The sequence below is a fragment of the Perognathus longimembris genome, chromosome 9 (assembly GCF_023159225.1).
Source record: "Perognathus longimembris pacificus isolate PPM17 chromosome 9, ASM2315922v1, whole genome shotgun sequence".
NCBI classification, from domain to species: Eukaryota; Metazoa; Chordata; class Mammalia; order Rodentia; family Heteromyidae; genus Perognathus; species Perognathus longimembris.
In genome coordinates this window covers 32,674,405-32,694,400 of record NC_063169.1, presented here as the reverse complement: position 1 = coordinate 32,694,400, position 19,996 = coordinate 32,674,405, and the positions used below count along the sequence as shown (strand labels likewise).

The 19,996-nt window shown below is 36.1% G+C and overlaps 1 protein-coding gene across 1 annotated transcript in view; it reads right to left on the bottom strand.

The window, feature by feature from the left end:
• The window catches only part of Rims1 (regulating synaptic membrane exocytosis 1), a 547,387-nt gene that overhangs the window by 163,673 nt on the left and 363,718 nt on the right, over positions 1-19,996 (bottom strand). The window contains 5 exon segments of the mRNA XM_048353904.1: positions 565-695; positions 3,215-3,327; positions 7,390-7,436; positions 10,331-10,454; positions 14,423-14,522. Of these exon segments, the coding sequence (XP_048209861.1) occupies positions 565-695; positions 3,215-3,327; positions 7,390-7,436; positions 10,331-10,454; positions 14,423-14,522 (515 nt within the window).

Below are 19,996 nucleotides of genomic sequence, written 5' to 3'. Positions count from 1 at the left end.
ATATGTAATATTACCATCGGGATTCTCTTTTACTAGAACTAAGTCTGGAAAAAAAACAATGTAAAAAAGTAGTTATGATTCTAGGGACATACGCAAAGATACATTTTTAATGATGTGACTATCCATTATAGATATATAGGTAGACAGAGAGACAGTTATTTAAAGTTGGCAGAATATTTTCAAATTAATAACAGAGAGCCAGGACACCTAGCTACTTGGGAGGCTGAGATCTGTGGACAGTAGTTTATAGCCAGCTTGCTCAGACAAGCCAATGAGGCTCTCATTTCTAATCAACTAGCAAAAAGGTGGAAGTGGAGTTGACTGGAAAAAGCCAAGCAAGGTATAAGACCCCCGAGGTTCAAGCCCTACTACTGGCAGAAAAAAAAGTAAATCAAATAAAATAAAATGAAGAACTCCAGGGGATATATTTTTTCAGCAATGACATCATTTATTCCCCAGGAGAAAAATAATTTATTACATTTAGCAAATGCATGGTATAAAAGAAAATTCTATTGTTTCAATTTGCATAGGTTTAAAAAATGTTTTTCTCCAATTATTTACTACCTTCTATCTGGAAGAAAATACATTTTTACATAGGGATTTCTAGGCCGGCCATCTGCTCTAGGGGGTAGATCTGTTGCTTGTAGAACATTCACGATCAGCTGGTGCCCCACTCTGTCATACCACAGCCTCACCTGGGAGCAAAGAAGAAACATGATTATTTATAACTATCACGAGGTACAAGCCTTAATATCTAAAATAATATTACCATTATTTTTAGTGAAGGACACTGTGAATTGCAGTAACATAGAATTTCACATGTAATTTCTGGTAACCACTTGAAAGTTTAACTTTTCTCTTTAAAAGATTTCCAGGTGTCAATCCTGAAGCATGATATCCAACATTATGGAAATAAATCTAGGAACAGTTCAAGTCAGAGGACAATGCAATCACTATTCTTGTTTTTATGTACTAAAAATGAGTGGTTGGGGATTTTTAAGTATCTTATGTACGGGAGGATCAAAATGTATTTTGTACAGATATTTTAAGCATTTCAATTTAGTTAAATTCAGTAACGTAAGTTAAGGCATGAGGGACTGGAAGAAATCAGAATACATAATTAGTATGTTTCAACTTGATATGTTTACTGGAATTTTTCCCATTTAACTTTTAATAAATTAATTAATTGGTGCTAGACCTAGGACCTGAACTAGGCTCCTGGGTGCTATTCTTTAGCTTTTCCTGAGGCCAGCCCTCCACCACTTCAGCCCAGGGCCACCCACACCCAGCTGCCTCACAGATTTTTCTGCTCAAGCTTGCTGTGAACCATGATCCTCAGATCTCAGTCTCAAGAGTTGCTAGGATTACAGTCATAACCCGCCAGCCTCCAGCTTCACTTTAAAAAACTGATTAACTTGTCACCTTTCATTTTTATGAAAGAAGAGGACAAAAAAGGACAGCCTAACACATAACTCTTTCAAACTACATGAAGGCCAGATGACATGCCTAATGATGAAGATTTCATGATAATTAGACAAAGAAAAATGGGAAAATAGAACACCAACATAAAATAATAAAAGTAGTAAGAATTAAACATTAGCCCATCAGTGCATGTACTGGCAGAGAAAATGAACATTTATTCTTTAAGTTACTTTTTTATTTTATGGTTAAATAAAATAAAAATGTACATGATTAATGTGTGTTTTAGTGTATATATTATTTGATATATAATAGGTATATGTTGGAACATATTTAAGAACAATGATAACAAACAAAACTACAGTAATTTTAAGGGTAGAATAAAGGGCAGTTACAAATCTGGTTCTATCTACCCGGGGTGGATGGCTCACATTTAGAATCCTAGCTACTCAGAAGGCTGAGATCAAGGATTGTAATTCCAAGTGAGCCCTGTCAGAAAAGTCCATGAAACTCTTATCTACAATTAACTAATCAACAGCTAGTAGTGGAGCTGTGATTCAACTGGACACAGCATCAGCCTTGACCAAAAAAGGTAAGGGATATTGTCCAGGTCCTGAGTTCAGCCCCAATACTGGCATGTGCATGTGTACACAGAAGAATTCAGATTTGTTTGAACCCACTGAAATTTTTTTTATAAGAACACAATGGTTACCATCCTCTTAAAATTACTAGGGAAGAATAAGAAAGATTCTATACACACCCAGAAAAAGAGTGTTAAGGCAGATAGACATAACTGGTAATACGAAGATATATGATGCACTATTAGTAGGAGGAGATAAAATCAAATAAAACAACAGCTTCCATATACATTTTTGACTTACAAAAACCAAGAGCCAGAGTAACAAAGGTAGACTTAAAAATGCATGTATTAGCTGGGTGCTGGTGACTCACACCTGCAACTCTAGCTACTCAGGAGGCTGAGATCAGAGGACCACAGTTCAAAACCAGCCCAGGCAGGAAAGTCCATGAGACTCTTATCTCCAATTAACCACCAGGAAGCCAGAAGTGGTGCTATGACTCCAAGTGGTTAGCCTTAAGCACAAAAGCTCAGGGACAGTGCCCAGGCCCTGAGTTCAAGCCCCATGACTGACAGAAAAAGAAAAGAAAAGAAAAGAAAAGAAAAGAAAAGAAAAGAAAAGAAAAGAAAAGAAACGTGCATCATCAAAAGAAAAAATTAAATTTCTTTTTAGAAGAATGAGAAGCAATTTTTAGTTATTCATACATCTTCCAAGTCCTGTTTTAATCTATGTTCAAAATTGTTCAAAGTTGTTCATGATAATTAACCACAATTGTTTTTTCTCAAGCTTTCTGTAATAAAGCCATGGTGAGTGAGTGCCTTACAGACATGCCCTACATATTATTTCTGCAACCAACTCCTTAGGGAGCTAGGCAGATTATTTGATATTTAAGCTTCTCAGCCTCTTAGCTCAGCAAGTGGTTAAGCAGATTGAATGTGACTCCCTAAGTCAATTACATGTTAAATAATCACATCCTTTGATCCAAAAGACTGAACATATTACAAAGGTCATCATTTAATATTTTTAGAGCATTTGGTAACCTGAAGGCATGCAATAAAATTTATATATACATGAATAATGAAGTAGCTGAAGAAATGTAAAAAACAATTCTTGCAGAACAGTATGGTGTCAAATGATTATGTTTTCCTTGTGAGCTACTAGAAGACACTCAGTAAGAAAACAGGAATGTGCTCCAGCAAGTACAAAACAGTACATACAGAGAGCTGCCCTGGTAAGACTTGTGGGGCATCTTTTAGAGCTCCAGGACTTGTTGGAGAAATCACAGAAATAGAAGGCCTTTCCATCTTCTGAGATTCAAAGGAACTGGAACCTACAATGAGAAAAAAAATTGTATTTTACAAAACCATAAAAACTCTGGTTATTCCTATAAAGTCATCATTCATACTAGACAATAATCGAGGGGTAATAGGATCTACTTTAAAGGGATAGGTATAGCAGGTCTTCTTTGGACAATTTTTTAAAGGTATTTTTAAACCCTATAATAAGATGCTGTGTTTCATTTGTTTCCAATTGGAAGTAGTGATCTACATGGCTAGAGGGGATTGCACCACTTATGCTTGTTTAAGTTCACACATAGATGTACATTAATGACCAGGAAAGCCATGTGCTGCTGGCTCACACTTGTTATCCTAGTTATGAAGAAGGCTTTGAGGTCTGAGGAGCATGGTTCAAATCCAGCCTGGGAAAAAAAGTCCAACCACTAAAACATTAGAAGTGGTGGTATGGTTTAAGTGGCAGAGCACCAGCTGTGAGTAAGAAAAATCAAGAATGGTGCCCAAGCCCTAAGTTCAAGACCCAGTAATGGTACACACACACACACACACACACACACACACACACACACACACACCACACACAGACCAGGAAGACAGGAAGATGGTGCCTAGAATATTATGTGGCTAATGAATAATGTTTTATTAATTGTCCTTACTAGGAAAATTTGAGCCATATCTAACTTTACATTTCATTATTATTTTAAAAGCAAATTTATCATACAAATAGATCTCTTAAACTCTTCTGCAGGCTAGTTCTGCTCCTGCAAGTAACCTTTTTCACATCAATATGGAGGGGGATGGCTCCTCCTTTAATTAACAGGTGACTCCTTTTACTATTACAGTGTATATTTCTTGATGCATTCAGCAGTAGAGAATGTGTGTAGAATTCAGTTAACACTTAAGCATAATGTTGAACATAAAACCCTTCTTAACAGAAAATAACTAATGATACATTCAGAAATATATCTGTGGATACTGCCTGAGAGTATGCCATGGTTCATTCATCTCCCTTTCCCCCTCCCGCCTTATCCTTCCTTCCTCGATATTGAACTTAATATTGGACTACATAAATTCCATGCTATAAAACACTTTTTGACTGTGTGTTTTTAAATTTTTTATTGTTATTATTAAGGCGATTGTACAGAGGAGATAACATTTCATAAGTAAAGTGATAAGTATATTCACTCTTTCCCAGTTTTCCCTTCTGTCCCAGCACACAAATGGTGCAGTTGATTTTCCACTTAGTGTCTAGTGAGTACTACTGCTGCATTGTTCACCCTTTGTCCCTCCATTTCTGAGCCTCCCCTGAACCTCCTCCTACAACAACACAGTCCAAAGACGAGATAAACAAAACCTTTCTTTAATTTTATCATATATCTTTAGGATAATTGCTCCTCAAGTCTCACAAAAGAAACAATAATTTTTCTAGTAAAGTTTGCTTCTAATATGAAAATAATTTATTTATACATTTACTTATTTTCTGTGCTTGGGCTTTTGTCTTGGGGCTTAGCCTTGTCCCTGAACTTTTTTTTTTTTAAGTAATTTATTAGATAAGTCTCATAGATTCTGCTGCCCATGCTATCTTCTTCTTCTTTTTTTTTTTTTTTTTTTTTTTTTTTTTTTTTTTGCCAGTCCTGGGCCTTGGACTCAGGGCCTGAGCATTGTCCCTGGCTTCTTCCCGCTCAAGGCTAGCACTCTGCCACCTGAGCCACAGCGCCCCTTCTGGCCGTTTTCCATATATGTGGTGCTGGGGAATCGAACCGAGAGCTTCATGTGTAGGAGGCAAGCACTCTTGCCACTAGGCCATATTCCCAGCCCCCCATGCTATCTTCTTAACTGAGATCCTGAGATCTCATCCTCCGGAGTAGCTGGGGTTTAAGGTAAGCCACTAAGGCCAGTCCTGTTTATCTTTTAATCTTGTCAGTACCCACTTATGTATATCTAGTTCCATTTCCACCTTTATGTTGATCCCTAGGTAGCTCAAAGTTAAATCAGAGCTCATCTTTAGGATGTGTTAATGCCTTTTCTATGGTAAACTTAGTCTCTGGTCCTTGTTTATCTTAGTCTTGTGTATTCTTACTTCTAATCACTATCATTGATTTATTTTCCCCTAACTCACATTTCACTCACTTTATATTATAGAATACATGCCAAAGCCACATGCTCAGAGCTGTCATCCTAGCTACTGAGGAGGCTGAGGTCTGAGTTCAAAACAAGACTGGACAAGCAAATCTGAGTGACTCTTATTTCCAATTTACTAGCAAAAAGCCAGAAGTTGAGATGTGGCTCAAGTAGTAAAGTGTCAGCCTGGAGCAGAAAAAACTAAAAAAGAAAGTGAGGTGACTTACAACTAGCACCAAAAGCAAGAAAAGAAAACTAGAGTAAAGGTCAAGTGTTATTTTACCAACAATCCATGATAAAACATTACCAGTGAAAATTCTGTTATTTATCTGCATTTTACTGCATACATATCATTTATCTAATATCTAACCCTGATTTTATTTTTTCCCATACTGTTTAACAGTATCAATTGGTTTCATTTTGATATACATATACCCACATATATCAGACTGGCTCCCTCAATTTCCCTTCTCTCAAATCTTGATACATTTAACTTCAGTGTGGAAGCCAAATGAAAGGGGTAGGGAAACCCCTTTTTTGGGGTCCCTAGAAACTACCTTAGACAAGGTAGTGGGCCTAGGGAGGGGGCAAACCTAAGGAGAAAAACAGGAGTCCCAAAGCAGTTTGACCTAGAGCTGCTTGACCCTTGCAAAAGAAAGGAAGGAGAGAGATTAAGCATAATTGTTACTCCATGTGCATGTTTTAAAGAAGTTAAATGGATACTCAGTAAATACCAGTTACACCCAGAAGAACCAAGAATTAAAGAAAGAAAGAGTATTTTGATTGCTTAAATGGTTCATTGCTTTATTTTCAATAGTTTTACTGGAATTATTATCTGTGATCACTGACAATTCTGCTTCTATGTATCTGTTTGCTACCACATGCACTATCACCTGCATGTGGTACATGTGATTCTTAACCCAGAACCACCTGCATGTGGTACATGTGATTTTTGCCTTTAAAAGTCCAGCCCTACTTGGCCCCAGAGCACTTTGTCACCATCCTTCTGGTGGTGAGCAGATGCTGTGCACTGCTAAATAAAGACTTCTAGCCCTATTGACTGAGTGCTGGTGACTACTGTTGTGGGTTCGAGGCCCACCAGGGTACCCAGTATACCACACAGTGAATTTCCATTTACCTTCACACTGGCTTCTTTATCTTACCTGACACTAATTAGCAGTAGAATTATGAAAATGTGCTAGTATATCTATTTATTAGGCTGATCATTGGACTGAGATGTTTCTCAAACTGAAAAATCCAATATCTAATTAAGTACAGAAAACATAACTAGTATTGGTATTGTTCAGCTCAGAGTGTGTCCACATAGATAAAACGCAAAAGGTGTGGTCTAAAGACTTTTATGTTCCAAAAAATAAAAAAACCAAAGACTTTTATGTTCCAATCATAAAAATGGCAAAAAAAAAAAAAAAGTAATAGGAAAAACCTTAGTAAAGTAGAATGCTTGCAATGGCTGATACATATAACTTATATGCATATACTTTTTCTTATGTTTTTATTGTTATCATAAAGGCAATATATAGAGGGGTTGCAGTTATGTAAGTCAGGTGAAGACTACATTTCTTTTTGGACAATGTCAGCCCTTTACCAGCTCTTTCCCAGTGCTAGTAATTGGGTTGGCATCACATTCTCACTTGGCTTCTTTGCTATAGACTGGTCTTCTACCTCTTGAACCATACTTCTACTTCTGGCTTTGTGCTACTTAGTTGGAGATAAGAATTGCACAGACTTTTGTGTCCAGGCTGGCTTTAAAGAGCAATGCTCAGATATCAGCTTCCTGAGTAGTTTACAGATAACAGGAGTGAGCCACGAGTGCCTGGCTAACGTTTGCAATTAGTGAATACAGCAGTACTACATAGAAATATCTGTTTATATCAGACAATGGAAGGAAATGGTAGTTCTTTATTTCCAATTTAGTTCAAATGTATTTTATAAATACAAAGGAATGCTATACTCACTGGATTCCAGTGGAGGATGAGAGCTCTCAGGAATCCGGGGAATGTCACTAAAAGAAAGAGGTATGTAAAAATCCCATTAGGAAAATTGTCCTGCCTTCAACCAATCACAGCCCATTCATCATACTTCAGTGATGTTAAATAAACAAACACCCAACCATTGGGGCCTTTAAAATATAGAAATGGAGGAGGAGAGTTACCACACATGCAAAAGAAACTGCCATAAAAGTATGTTTTAATATATTTCATAGCAAAACATTCTAACATGATACAGTCAGTTTAATATTGTTGACAGACTCAGCACAATATTTCTACTACAAAAACAGTAAGTTTTAGAAAGTAAAAGTAAAACGTTAAAGGTAATATTTTAACTTCCATTCTAGAAAATCAAAATGACAGAAATCTTACAAATTAGTAATAATACTTTATAAACACATCTGAAGGCGTTTACTGAATGAAAGGGATGAAAGTACTAAAATGATGTCATGAATATAATGGAAAAGATAAGAAAATAAAAAAAGATGAATTGCTTTGAAAATTAAAGATAGTTCAAGCTTACAACAATAAGCCAAAAGTTGTTATATATGTGCCTATAGGTAATACCTATGCACATATATGCTGTTATATAGTACATACATATAACGTATCTCCATGTTGAAGTTAGCTAAACATATGTCTACTTATTATATGCTTAGAAAGCAATTTGTGATAATATTCATTCCTGCAACACTCTCAAATTATCCTAGAGAAATATTTAAGATAACCTCATCTTAATTCATTAGCTCCTCCAACCTTAAGACCCCTAGGCCACCTCTGTTTAGGTATTGTACTGCAAATGATTACTTTCCCTCTCCTTTTCCGATATTTTAACAGCGATTTAGGAAGTATATGACATGCCAGCATTAACATGACACATTAAATTAGACTGGACTTAATGAGCACCAACACACATATCAGTACTTGGTTTTAAGAATTTCTAACAACTTACTTTGTGCCTAAGTTTACTGTGATTTTTCTTTACATTTTGGAGGAGAATGGAAATGAAAAAAAAAATCTCTACTTAAGTGGTTACTGCAAGTTTCATTTTCACATTTTTTGTGCAAACTAATTTCATGATCATTTATAATTTAAGCTTTACAAATGATGAAACATCCTGTGTTGGACTAGGGATGGAAGAGAGCCTCAAATGAGGTCTTGTAATCCACTGATCCACCAAACAAACAAAATCCTCTGTGTATGTGTGTGTGTGTGTGTGTATGTGTGTCTCTATGTGTGTGTCTGTGCTCCTGCACTCACAGATACTTGAACTCAAGACCTAGTTGTTGTCTGTTAGCTATTAAACAAAACCAAAATTAACAATGTATTAATTGGAAAGTGATGTCTGCTTTGATTTTCATTTAAATTGTGCCCTTTGAATTCCATATTGCATAGTTTAAGATTTGCCCGTGCAGATGATCACAGTGTGATTTTCATGCAAAATAAAAAGAATGGATTTACAGTCTACTTTAATTGTCAATTGATTTTTTTAAGTCACCATAAGTCAGTATTTTAGCTGATACTTGGCAATGTGCTCCATATTTTACTTTAAATTTTATTTTTTTGTACTTTTGATTTATTTTCCAATTTACTTACCTCTTTTCCAGTCTTATACATAACTCAGTCCTAGAACATATGTCATGTAAAATCAAGCACAAATTCCATGATCTTTTAAAAACCTTCATGTAAATGTACAATACTTTTGTAAATGTCTCCAATGTTTACTTTTATTAATCACCACTTAAAAGTGATTTAAAAAACCTACCTTACTTTTAGAGTTTTATCAACTAACATTGTTCTCTGAAATATGTTTAAACATTTTTGACATGAGGATATTTGTCTTTTCTTATATGCTCTGCTTGTCATATATTCATGAAAACAACAAAAAAGGTAAGGTTAGTTTTTCAAAACTGACTGTATAATATCTGGAAGAATAAGCAGTCATTTTCAAGACGATGTTCAAACATGAAGTTAACTATAATGCACTATGCACAAAATCTCCTAAAGATCATAGGATGGCAAAATGAATGTTTACTTTGAACTTTATACATTTACAAGAAAAAAATTAACAGCATGAGGAAGTCCAGATAGATGGGGAAAACATCCTACTGGCTGAGGGTAATTAAATTATGATGAACATTGAGGTTGTAAAACGAGCACACCAACTGTTACAACCAATTTAAATATTTGCACTTCTTGCTTTATTTTAAATGAAACCTGGAACCACTCATTTAAAAATATGTAGAAAAATCGGTTTTTGTAAAAGTTCTAGGCTGGGAGCTGGTTGCTCATGCCTATAATCCTAGCTATTCAGGAGCCTGAGATCTGAGAATACTTGTTCTAAGCCATCCTAGGAAAGAAAATCCAATTAGCGACCAAAAAGCTGGAAATAGAGCTATGGCGCAAGTGACAGAACACTGGCCTTGAGCAAAAAAGCTCAGGGAAAATGTCCAGGCCCTGAGTTCAAGCTCCAGGACCAGCCCAATTAAAAAATAGACACACAAGTTCATATAAACATATAAAATCATTCATATTCTAATAATAACAAGAAATGTGCCTGCTAGTAACTTCTTTAAAGAAAATGATATTCCTTAAATTAGAATAACTAAACAATAAAAAGTCTTACCACTAAAAGAAAATATTTTACTTTACAGTTCTCTTGTGAGAAGAACATATACATACTTTTTGATATTTTACTTGTTAATCTGTGGAGCTTCAGAAATGTATTGAAGAAAATTCAGCGTTTTCTAATTTTTTTAATTTTAGAAACCTAAAATGTATGCCAATAATTGATGATAAAAGTCTATCCACGTTATCATGTGCTGTATGAATGTATAAACTGCTTTTTAAAAACCCTAATAATACATGTAATTTACTAAACTTAAGAAGCAAGTTTTTTTAGCCTTACCCAATAGGCCTTGAAACAATAATTTCAACTTGAGGTTCTGATTTTGATTCTAAAATAATGTTGTAAACTTCTTCATTTGTAGCTCCAGGCAGGGGTTTACCATTCCATTCTAGAACTTCATCCCCTTAAATTTAAAAAAAAGGGTATTTTTTTTACCTTATATATTCTGTTTATTTTTCTTATCTTTTCTCTTTCTTAACAAAGAAATGCAAGACAGATACAAATAGGTTAATCTTCTAGGTTCTGATCTCCAAAGCAAATTACATAATGTCAGCTAAATGATTTTCTAAACACCTTTATTCTTTTCTTTATTTTGCTCTTCTAAATTTACTTCCTCCCACAAATGTTAGTGCTCACTGGAAACAGCATAATATAAAATTGCATTTATATTTTGAGATATACCAGAAATATTATTATAAAACCATCTCATGCTATGGGATGGAATAAGCACAGACTATTTGGGAACATTAAAGATATTAACTGGCAGCATGCCTCATAAAATAAATGTACACAGCACCATATATGAAAAATTCTTCTTGAACAGTGAAGAAGTCCTGTTTTACTTTAGGGAAAGTGCAGCAATTAACACTTGCCAGCATAAGTTTTTCTATTACAAATCACTCTATTTGTTTTCACTGGATACCCAACAGAATAGAAATGCATGAAAGGATTTGAAGTCATACCCAAGGATAACACAGGGGGCTAGGGCAGAGTTATAAAGCAAGCAGATGTAAAACTGTTGCATGACAGTTAACCCACTTCCAGTTGTTCAGAAAACAGACATTCTATAATAGATACTGAATTTGAAAGGACAAATAGGAAATGCTTAAAACAGTTTTAAAAGCGTGCTACTAGTTTGTGAGTTAATCCAAGATTAGTCAAGGAGTATAGAATGAAGTTCTATAAACATATATGAGTTAGTAACTAATAGTTGTAGTTTTAGCCTGAGTTTCCAAAGGAGGTCATTTGAAAACAGATTTATTCTCATAAATATGTATAGTAGTTTTAAGTCTGAGATAGTTCTCATCTCAGGACCCTTAAATTGTCATGGTAGATTTAGCTGAAATAGTCCAGCTTCAGAGAATTTGAGGTGTTTTCATTTGCTGAAGTTCATGCTATTTGGTTGTTCTTAGCCTCTCAATCCAAGTAAGTAGAAGTTATACTAGTAAATTAATATCATTAAAATGTAAATATAAATATATGTACAAATATGAAATCCTTTAGTTATGGAACAAGTCAAATTTATAAAAACAATAGAATTGTTATAAGGGAGCTATTTTCAAGTACTTCTTATTTTCCTACAGGTGTTCCTTCATTCAAAAATAAATGGTAAATATTAAAAATCGTGTGTGACACTTTGGCTTCTTTCTAGTACTAAACAACACTAATCAAATAACAATAGGTTATTATCAATTCTAAGCTTCTACTAATTTAAGCAGTTACCTTTTAGAAAAGTTATCAAGTAGGCAATACATAAATATACATCATTGTTCAGGAAAGAGAAGGAAAAGGAAAAAAGGCAAAAGAAATGAAGGAAGAATATCATCTTACATTTACAGTCTGTTGAATGTTTTAAACTTTTTCTGACCAAGGAAAAATATCTTAAGTAAGTATATATAGTAACATTATGCATACATATATGAGCATGTTTGTGCACATAAATATGTATGCTAAAAAATTGTAAACAGTACTTACCCTGATATATCCTATTCTATTTTTTATTTATGAATGCAAACAAGTTCATTTTACTACTCAGCAATGAATCACAACCAGTGTTTTTGTAAAAGTACTGCATTGCAAAATTCTCCTTTTACATACCAACCTGGAAGCATATCTTTTAATATCAAATTAAATGAATAAGCATTTGCTTATTCCCAGATCAATAACTTGTAATCTAGAAAGCAGTTTAATAAGATTTATTTATACACTGATGAAATTTAAAGCTCAGATTTAGACAAGAGGGTACAAAAATGAAAATGATATTTTTTCTGTGTTTGTATATGGTGGTGGAGGAATAATATGAGACTAAATAACTTTAGCAGGGAAGCACACAGGTTTGAAGGGGGTGGGACTGCAGATGGAATATGACTGCCAAGGATGAATGAAGTGCATGCTGATAAAATAGCGCTGTAGCTTTTTATAGACCAACAGTATTTTCACGCAACCATTTCCTACAGTACAATATATACTAAACAGATTGTATGATCCAGTGCACAATATAACTTACTTTTTAAAATATTAATTGCTTACAGTGAAAAGTATAATTAAGGTCTTTCTTTTCCTTGAGGCTTTGCAACATTACAGGTTTAAGTTTCTTAGGTTCTCAGAGCTCAGTTAATAAATGAAACTAACCATTTAGAAATATTTAATAGAGAATAAGTCCTTAAATTAGTTATAATCTACTAAATTTCCTTCCTTCTTTCCTTTCTTCCTCCTTCCTCTTCCTCCCTCCTCTCCCTTCCTTCCTTCCTCCTTTCCCACCCTCCCTCCCTCTTTCTCTCTCTGGTCTTTACTTTTCATTCTTTTTCCTCCCTTTAGTGCCAGCAGTAAGGCATGAACTCAGAGGTCTTGGGCTCTGTCCCTTTTCTTTTGCTCAAAGCTTGGGTTACACCTCCACTTTTGACTTTTTGTTGGTTAACTAATGATAATTGCTTCACAAACTTTCCTGCCTGGTCCTGTATTTAAACTGGTGATCCTCAGATCTCAGCCTCCTGAGTAGCTAGGATTGTAGCTGTGAGCCACGGTCACCCGGCCAGATTTCTTTGGATAAAGTTTTACATTAGTTAACTCAGGATTTTTATACTTTTGAGTCTTTAGACAAAGGACACAGTTTACCAAGTATTCTTGAAACACTAACTCATCTCTTCTCAGAAATAATAGTTTCTGAGCAGTTTCTCTGCACACCACCCAAGCTCTGTAGTGCCTGGAGGAAAATTCCTAATTAGGGCTTTCTACCAACACTCCACCTGTATAACAAGGCTCTACTAAAAGTAAAGCATATGGATCCATTTTGCACTACTGTACCAACCAAATAACACTCTCTCTGTCTCTGTCTCATCTCTGTCTCTGTCTCTCTCTCTGTCTCTCTGTCTCTCTGTCTCTGTCTCTGTCTCTCTCTGTCTCTCTCTCTGTCTCTCTCTCTCTCTCTCAAAAGATCCTAGAATTTTTTTAAGTTCGCAAGGACTACAAATTTTGATGATATAGATGGGAAGTAGGGGCTGGAAATATTCTCTTTCTATGCCATGGGTTATTAGCACTTAATGCTACAGCTGAGGCAACTCTGTACATGTGTGCGTGAGTCGTGGGGTTTGAACCCAGGGCTTTGTGCTTGGTAGGCAGGTGCTGTAACATTTGAGCCAGCCCTGTTTTCTTTATAATTACTTGAAATAGGCATAAGCAGATACTCTGAACAAAAATTTCGAGTAAACTCTAAAGTGAAATAAATGGGAAGAAAAGTTAATATGATTTTAACTAACATTAAAAGTAAACAGTTTAAAACTGTGTTGTTATTGCATATATAGTACATTTGGATATATTACCTAATTCCATTGTGTCATTTCCAAATACCAAAGAAGTGGCAGTTCTCCATAGGTATGATATATGTTATAGTTAAATGAGCAAATATTTTGTTACATAATCTGTTTATAAACATAAAACAACATAATCATGTTGCATGAAAATCCCCACTCCTAAATAAGTGTTTTGGAACAATTATGAAAGACTGTAGTAATTGCTGTGGCTAAAAATGAAAACAAAGAATGAAATTGTAAAGTGGAATTCTTTTCACAAAGTTAAATTGTTTTAGATTAGAAGTTTGTAGCAATATGATGAAATGATCTGCAAAATTAATTCTTCATTTTTTTATCAATGTGTTTTCTTACATAAATAAGAAAGATTTCTACTCGTATAGCCTACAAATTGTACTTAGTACAGCAATCAGTTGGTGCAATGGGTATTTCTATGAGGAAGGGGAACGCAACTCATGCTTGACAATAAATTAGTGACTTCACTCTCATACATAGATAACAGCAGACTAAAATCCACTAACTCATGCACAGAGAATGCACTGTTGAAGGGTGAGGAAGACTTTACCTGCTCGTAGATGGCCAACTACATCTGCAAGGCTACCTTTCTTCACTTTGGTGATGAAAGCACCCAGGCGTCCTAAGTCAGTCATTTTTCCTCCAACAACCTGGACAATTAAAAGCATCTAAGTTCCCAATATTCATACTGACATATAACTTTATTTTAATGAATCATGTCCAGATTCTTTTATAATGCATGTATAATCAATTATAGGGACTTTAAAGAAGCATAATACATTTCTGATTAAAAGGACTAGTAGTACAGTGTAGAAAAGAAGCTATTTTACTATAGCTGAGGTTACCATGTAATGAATAACCCAAATACCAATAGTAATAAAATAAAGAATAAAGAATAAAATAACAATAATAAATAACAATAAATAGTTACGATAAACAATATATAACACTGAGTGCCAAATCGTCCTGCCTTACTATTAAACAGCAAGTGTTTGCATTTGGCACTGTTTCATTTAGATTCTTTCTTTTTTCATTCGCTTTTGGTGCCAGTACTGGGGCTTGAACTCAGGTCCTCAGCACTGTCCCTGAGCATTTCTGATCAAGGCTAATGCTCTAACACTTGAGCCATAGTTCCATTTCTAGCTTTTTGTTGGTTAATTGGAGATAAGACTCTCATGGACTTTTATACCAGGGCCGGCTTCAAACCTTAATCCTCAGATTCCTGCTTCCTGAGTAGTGAGTTACAGGCAGGAGAACCTGGTACCTAACTGAGGTTCTTTTTTTTTTTTTTTTTCAATGTTTTGAATAATATCTACAATGACACAATGTCTTATCAGATTTAGATCTCCTGTATGTTTGTCGTAGAAAGTAGCACTCCACAATCATGAAGACTCAAACAAGAATAAGCCACAATTGGTGATCGGCATGGTGTGAATGCAATAGCCTAACTGTATTTCTGCAGCTGACCATCTAAATGATCTTCTCGACTGAAATATGCCTGTTCTTGCCTGACTCTCAAAGCCAAAGCTGTTTACTGATCTTTTCATCTGGCATTCCACTGCATTTAAATTTTGAAAAGCCCATCTGAAAAGCCCTAGGTCAATTTTTTTCTCAATGCAGTGACTCAAACATACTGAACTAAACATGAAGAAATATTACTAATATTGAGGTTGATCTTATGGTTTTTAGGAACATACCCATTAATGCAGATAATAAGAATTATTACATAGCAAGGGTAACTAATAGTAATAATCAATAAGATAGAATGAAGTATGTGAATTGCACTCTCTTTTTCTTCTTATGTGTTGAATTTCAAATCTAGGGCCTCATGCATGCTCAGAAGCATTCTATCCCTAATTTATGACCCTATCGCTGAACGTACATTTTTATTAGATTAATAGCCAATGGTTTTGTAACAAATTATAACACAGTTGCAATATAATTTTGTGATATTTAAAAGTAGTATTTTAAATTTAAGTAACTGAATCAAAACCTGGTGATTTAATGTCAGTATAACCATGCATATAACTCAAAATATACCAAAAAAAAAAAATATATATATATATGGATGGATGTATTGATGAGTATATACATACATATATAAATGCATACGTTTCTCAATATGCACATATTTTCTACAAAGCAGAGGAAACTTTTTAATCTATTATGTATCACATTTATCAGAAGATATCATGTTCAAAAATATATTTCCCTCCTATTTTGTGTGTGTGTGTATGTGTGTGTGTGTGTGTGTGTGTGTGTGTGTGTGTGTGTTACTGGAATTTAAAGTCAGGGCCTTAGGCTTTCTAGGCTGGTGTTCTAACAGAGCTTATCTTCAGTACACATCTGACTCTTTTAGATTGATATGTCACTGTTATTAAAAAATAATCTCTTCGTTGGTATTATATGCTCTGCACATGAAAAGTAGGCCTTATTCAACGATACTGTTTTCCATTGAAATTAGGAAAATATAAGCCAGGCATCCGTGGCTCACATCTGTGATCCTAGGTACTCAGGAGATCTGAGGATTATGACTCAAAGCCAGCCTGGGTAGGAAAGACCATGAGACTCTTATCTGCAATTAACAACCAAATAACCAGAAGTGGAGCTGTGGCTCAAAGTGGTAGAGCACTAGCCTTGAGGTGAATAGCTCAGAGACAGAACCCAGGTCCAGGGTTCATACCTCAGGACTGGCAAATACACATGCATTCATGCATGAACACACACATACACCTAAATGTTTTAAATATAAAATTATCCTTAAATGTTATATTTAGAAAAAAACCTGAAATTTCCTAGTATATCCTGATATATCGGATGGAAAGAGTGACATCAATCAAGAGACATTGTATTTATAGCCTAACTACTAAACCTGAAATGCTATGTATATCTACTTAATAAAAATAAAGAGTAGGTTCCCGAGGAAGATGGCGCAGGAGAAGCAGAGCGCTTGTGGAGTTCCCTCCAATATCGTAGTTTTCTCAACCCATAGAAACTGTTACTCCTAGAAAGACAGCCAAAGTAAGTTCTAACAGTACAGGGATTCTGAACAGGAAGGAAAAATCGACTTTGCTGGTCTGAAAACACAGATTTGAGCTCCGGGCGGCGCCCCGCCACCACGCCAGTGCCGGCACAGGTGCAGCACCCGGCACAGCACCCCCGCACTCTGTGCAGCTAAAGCGAGAAATACTCCAGATGGCAGCTGAGCACGGACGACCTGACATCGCAGAGACAGCGTGAGTACCCCACAAAAGTTATTCTCACTTGAGCCCACAGACCAGCTTCTGGAAGGCATCCCTGTCCCCACCGCCAGAGCAAAGCGCCATCTTTGCCACTGGCATAGGGTCAGACCAGACTGGAACTGAAGCGGGCCTGGGGAAAGCGAGGTCAAAAAAGCCATCTTTGAAAAGGGCAGGAGGGGAGGAATCAGTGAGAACCAGCTCCGCCCAGAAGAACGCCCCCTGCCCTGGCGGGAGGTGAGTCCAGGGCCTCGGCTTAGCCAGAGGTGCCCTGCCCTGCCCGCCGGAATTTCTAAACTTAAAGCAAAAGCTGTGAGCAGCTACCGGGGGCACGGAAACACCAGAGGGAAGAACAAACAGTTCCTGGGACAGCTAAACGGGCCCGTCACAGAGGAAGCTAATTCCCAGCCCCAAATGGAGCTGCATTCCATATCCACCTATGCCAAGGAGGCCGCCTCCCTCAGGCAAGCAACTCTCAGCGGAGCAAAACAGGCCAGAGGCAACCTGCCCTGCTGAGTTCACAGCCTAGTCAAGTCAAGGCATCAAAGGCAGCGGCCCCACAGCAGACAGAGGAGCCACAGTTCCTGAGACTGCTCACGTCCCCATCTACAGAGGATGCCCAAGGCCTGCCTGCAAGCTGTGCGAACTTCAGAGACCACGATTGCACCAACAGGGGAGAAGGGTCAGAATAGATCCACCCCTAGCCAACTGAAATCAAGTCAAACCAGCCAATCAGGAAAATAGACTGCAGTCCATTGCAGTGAAACCAGAGACTGGGGAGAAACCACCCAAACAAGGAGGACTCCTTATTTTTTTTTCTTCTTTTTCTATTCAAACATTTTTTTAAACATTTTTTTTAATTTTCTTTTTAATTTTTTCACATCTGAAACATCATTGGTTGTTTTTGTTTGTTTGTTTGTTTTTGTTTGTTTGTTTTACATTTTTACTGGTTTGTTTTATCACGGTTTTTTTGTGTTTGTTTATTTGTTTGGGTTGTTCCTTTTCTGTTATTTTCCTTTTTATTTACTTTTTCTTCGTTTTTAAATAATTATTCTCTGTTTTGTGTATCTGTCTTCCAGTATTTTTACTTTATTTCTCTCATTGCGTCCTCTTCCTTTAAAAATTACTTTCCTATGAATAACACCTCCACTCTTTTCTGCTAACTCTCCAGTGTCTGTCATTTTAACCTTGTTCTTTCTACTGATTCTACTCTTCTCCACATTTCCATGTCACTGAAACTAAACCACAATCACCACCACCACCCCAATACATTTAACTCTATTCTCTTTACTACCTCCAACTTACCCTCCTGACTTACTGCCTGGACCTCCAGGTTCCATTGACTCCTGGTTATTGAATAGAGGGTATCCCAGTTTAATACGAGTGAATCAAAGGGGTTCAAGAGAAAGCCAGTCCTAAAAGAACTTAATATAAAAACAAGAATTGTGTATAGGGTTGTAACAGTAAATAAGTAACTACTGAATACAGGGCCAAGGATCGGTTGTTATATTGAATTTGTATTCTTTAGGAACACCAAATCTAACTTTATAGACAGGTATACAAGTTATCTGTATATAATTGTGAAATTGTAAGATTTACACAACAGTGCTTGGTAAGGGCTGCTTTGGGTCTTAAACAGTGCTCACAGGTGCTGGTAGACTGGAATTCCCAATTCAAATGGGCAGAAGAAACACAAGAAAGATGGCAAACAATGAAGTCCTATCCCCCACTCAAAACAAGCAGGATGCAGAGCAGTCAATCAAAAACATGGAAGAAAACCCCCAAAATGCTCTACAAAGTCTACTGATAAACATGATAAATGAAAAGTTTGAATCTCTTCAGTCAATTATGTTAGAGCATGAGGAGGCAAAGCAAAAATTAATGGAGAATTTCATGGCATCCACAAATAGAAAAATAAATGAGCTTCAAGAGTCAAATGAAAAGATAGCTACACAGCTTAAAGATTTGAGAGACAACACTCAAAACCAAAGTAATGAAGTCAATGAAGTAAAGAAGTCCATACAAGGCCTAAGAAATGACATGGAAATCATCAGGAAAGACCAGTCAGAAGGAAAAGAGATTCAAAATCAAGTAGCTAGCCTACAGTCCCGACTAACTGAAGCAGAGGATCAAATCTCAGGAGCTGAAGATTCCTTAGATTCCATGGAGAAAGATCAAAAATCAATACAAATCCAGTCCAAGCAACAAAACAGATCGCTACAGGAGATTCAAGACATGATCAGGAAGCCCAATTTAAGGATAATAAGTATTGAGGAAAACTTGGAGAAAGAGGTTAATGGGATAGGCAACCTATTTAACAGAATATTAGCTGAGAACTTCCCAAACATCCAGAAGGAAAGGCCTATACAGATACAAGAAGCATTTAGAACCCCAAATCGACCAGACCAGAATAGGACATCCCACCGACACATTGTGATCAAAACAGCTTCAGCAGAGTGCAAGGAAAAAATACTCAAAGCTGTTAGGGAAAAGAAAACAATCACATATAAAGGAAAAGCAATCAGAATCACCCCAGACTTCTCAGCAGAGACCATGAAAGCAAGGACAGCCTGCAATGAAGTATACCAAACTCTAAATAAAAATAACTACCAACCAAGAATTCTGTACCCAGCCAAACTCTCCTTCATAGCCGAAGGTCAAATAAAAGTCTTCCACAATAAGGAAAAACTGAAAAAATATATCTCCACCAAACCAGCTTTACACAAAATCCTTAAATATGTACTATACAGGAAAAATAATCAAGATCCCAACACAGACAGAGAAATGAACCCTAATTAGTAAACACTAGATCAAGAAATGGGAAGACACAGCTTTAAACAAGATAGTGATAATGAAAGGAACAAACGAGCATCTCTCAATCCTAA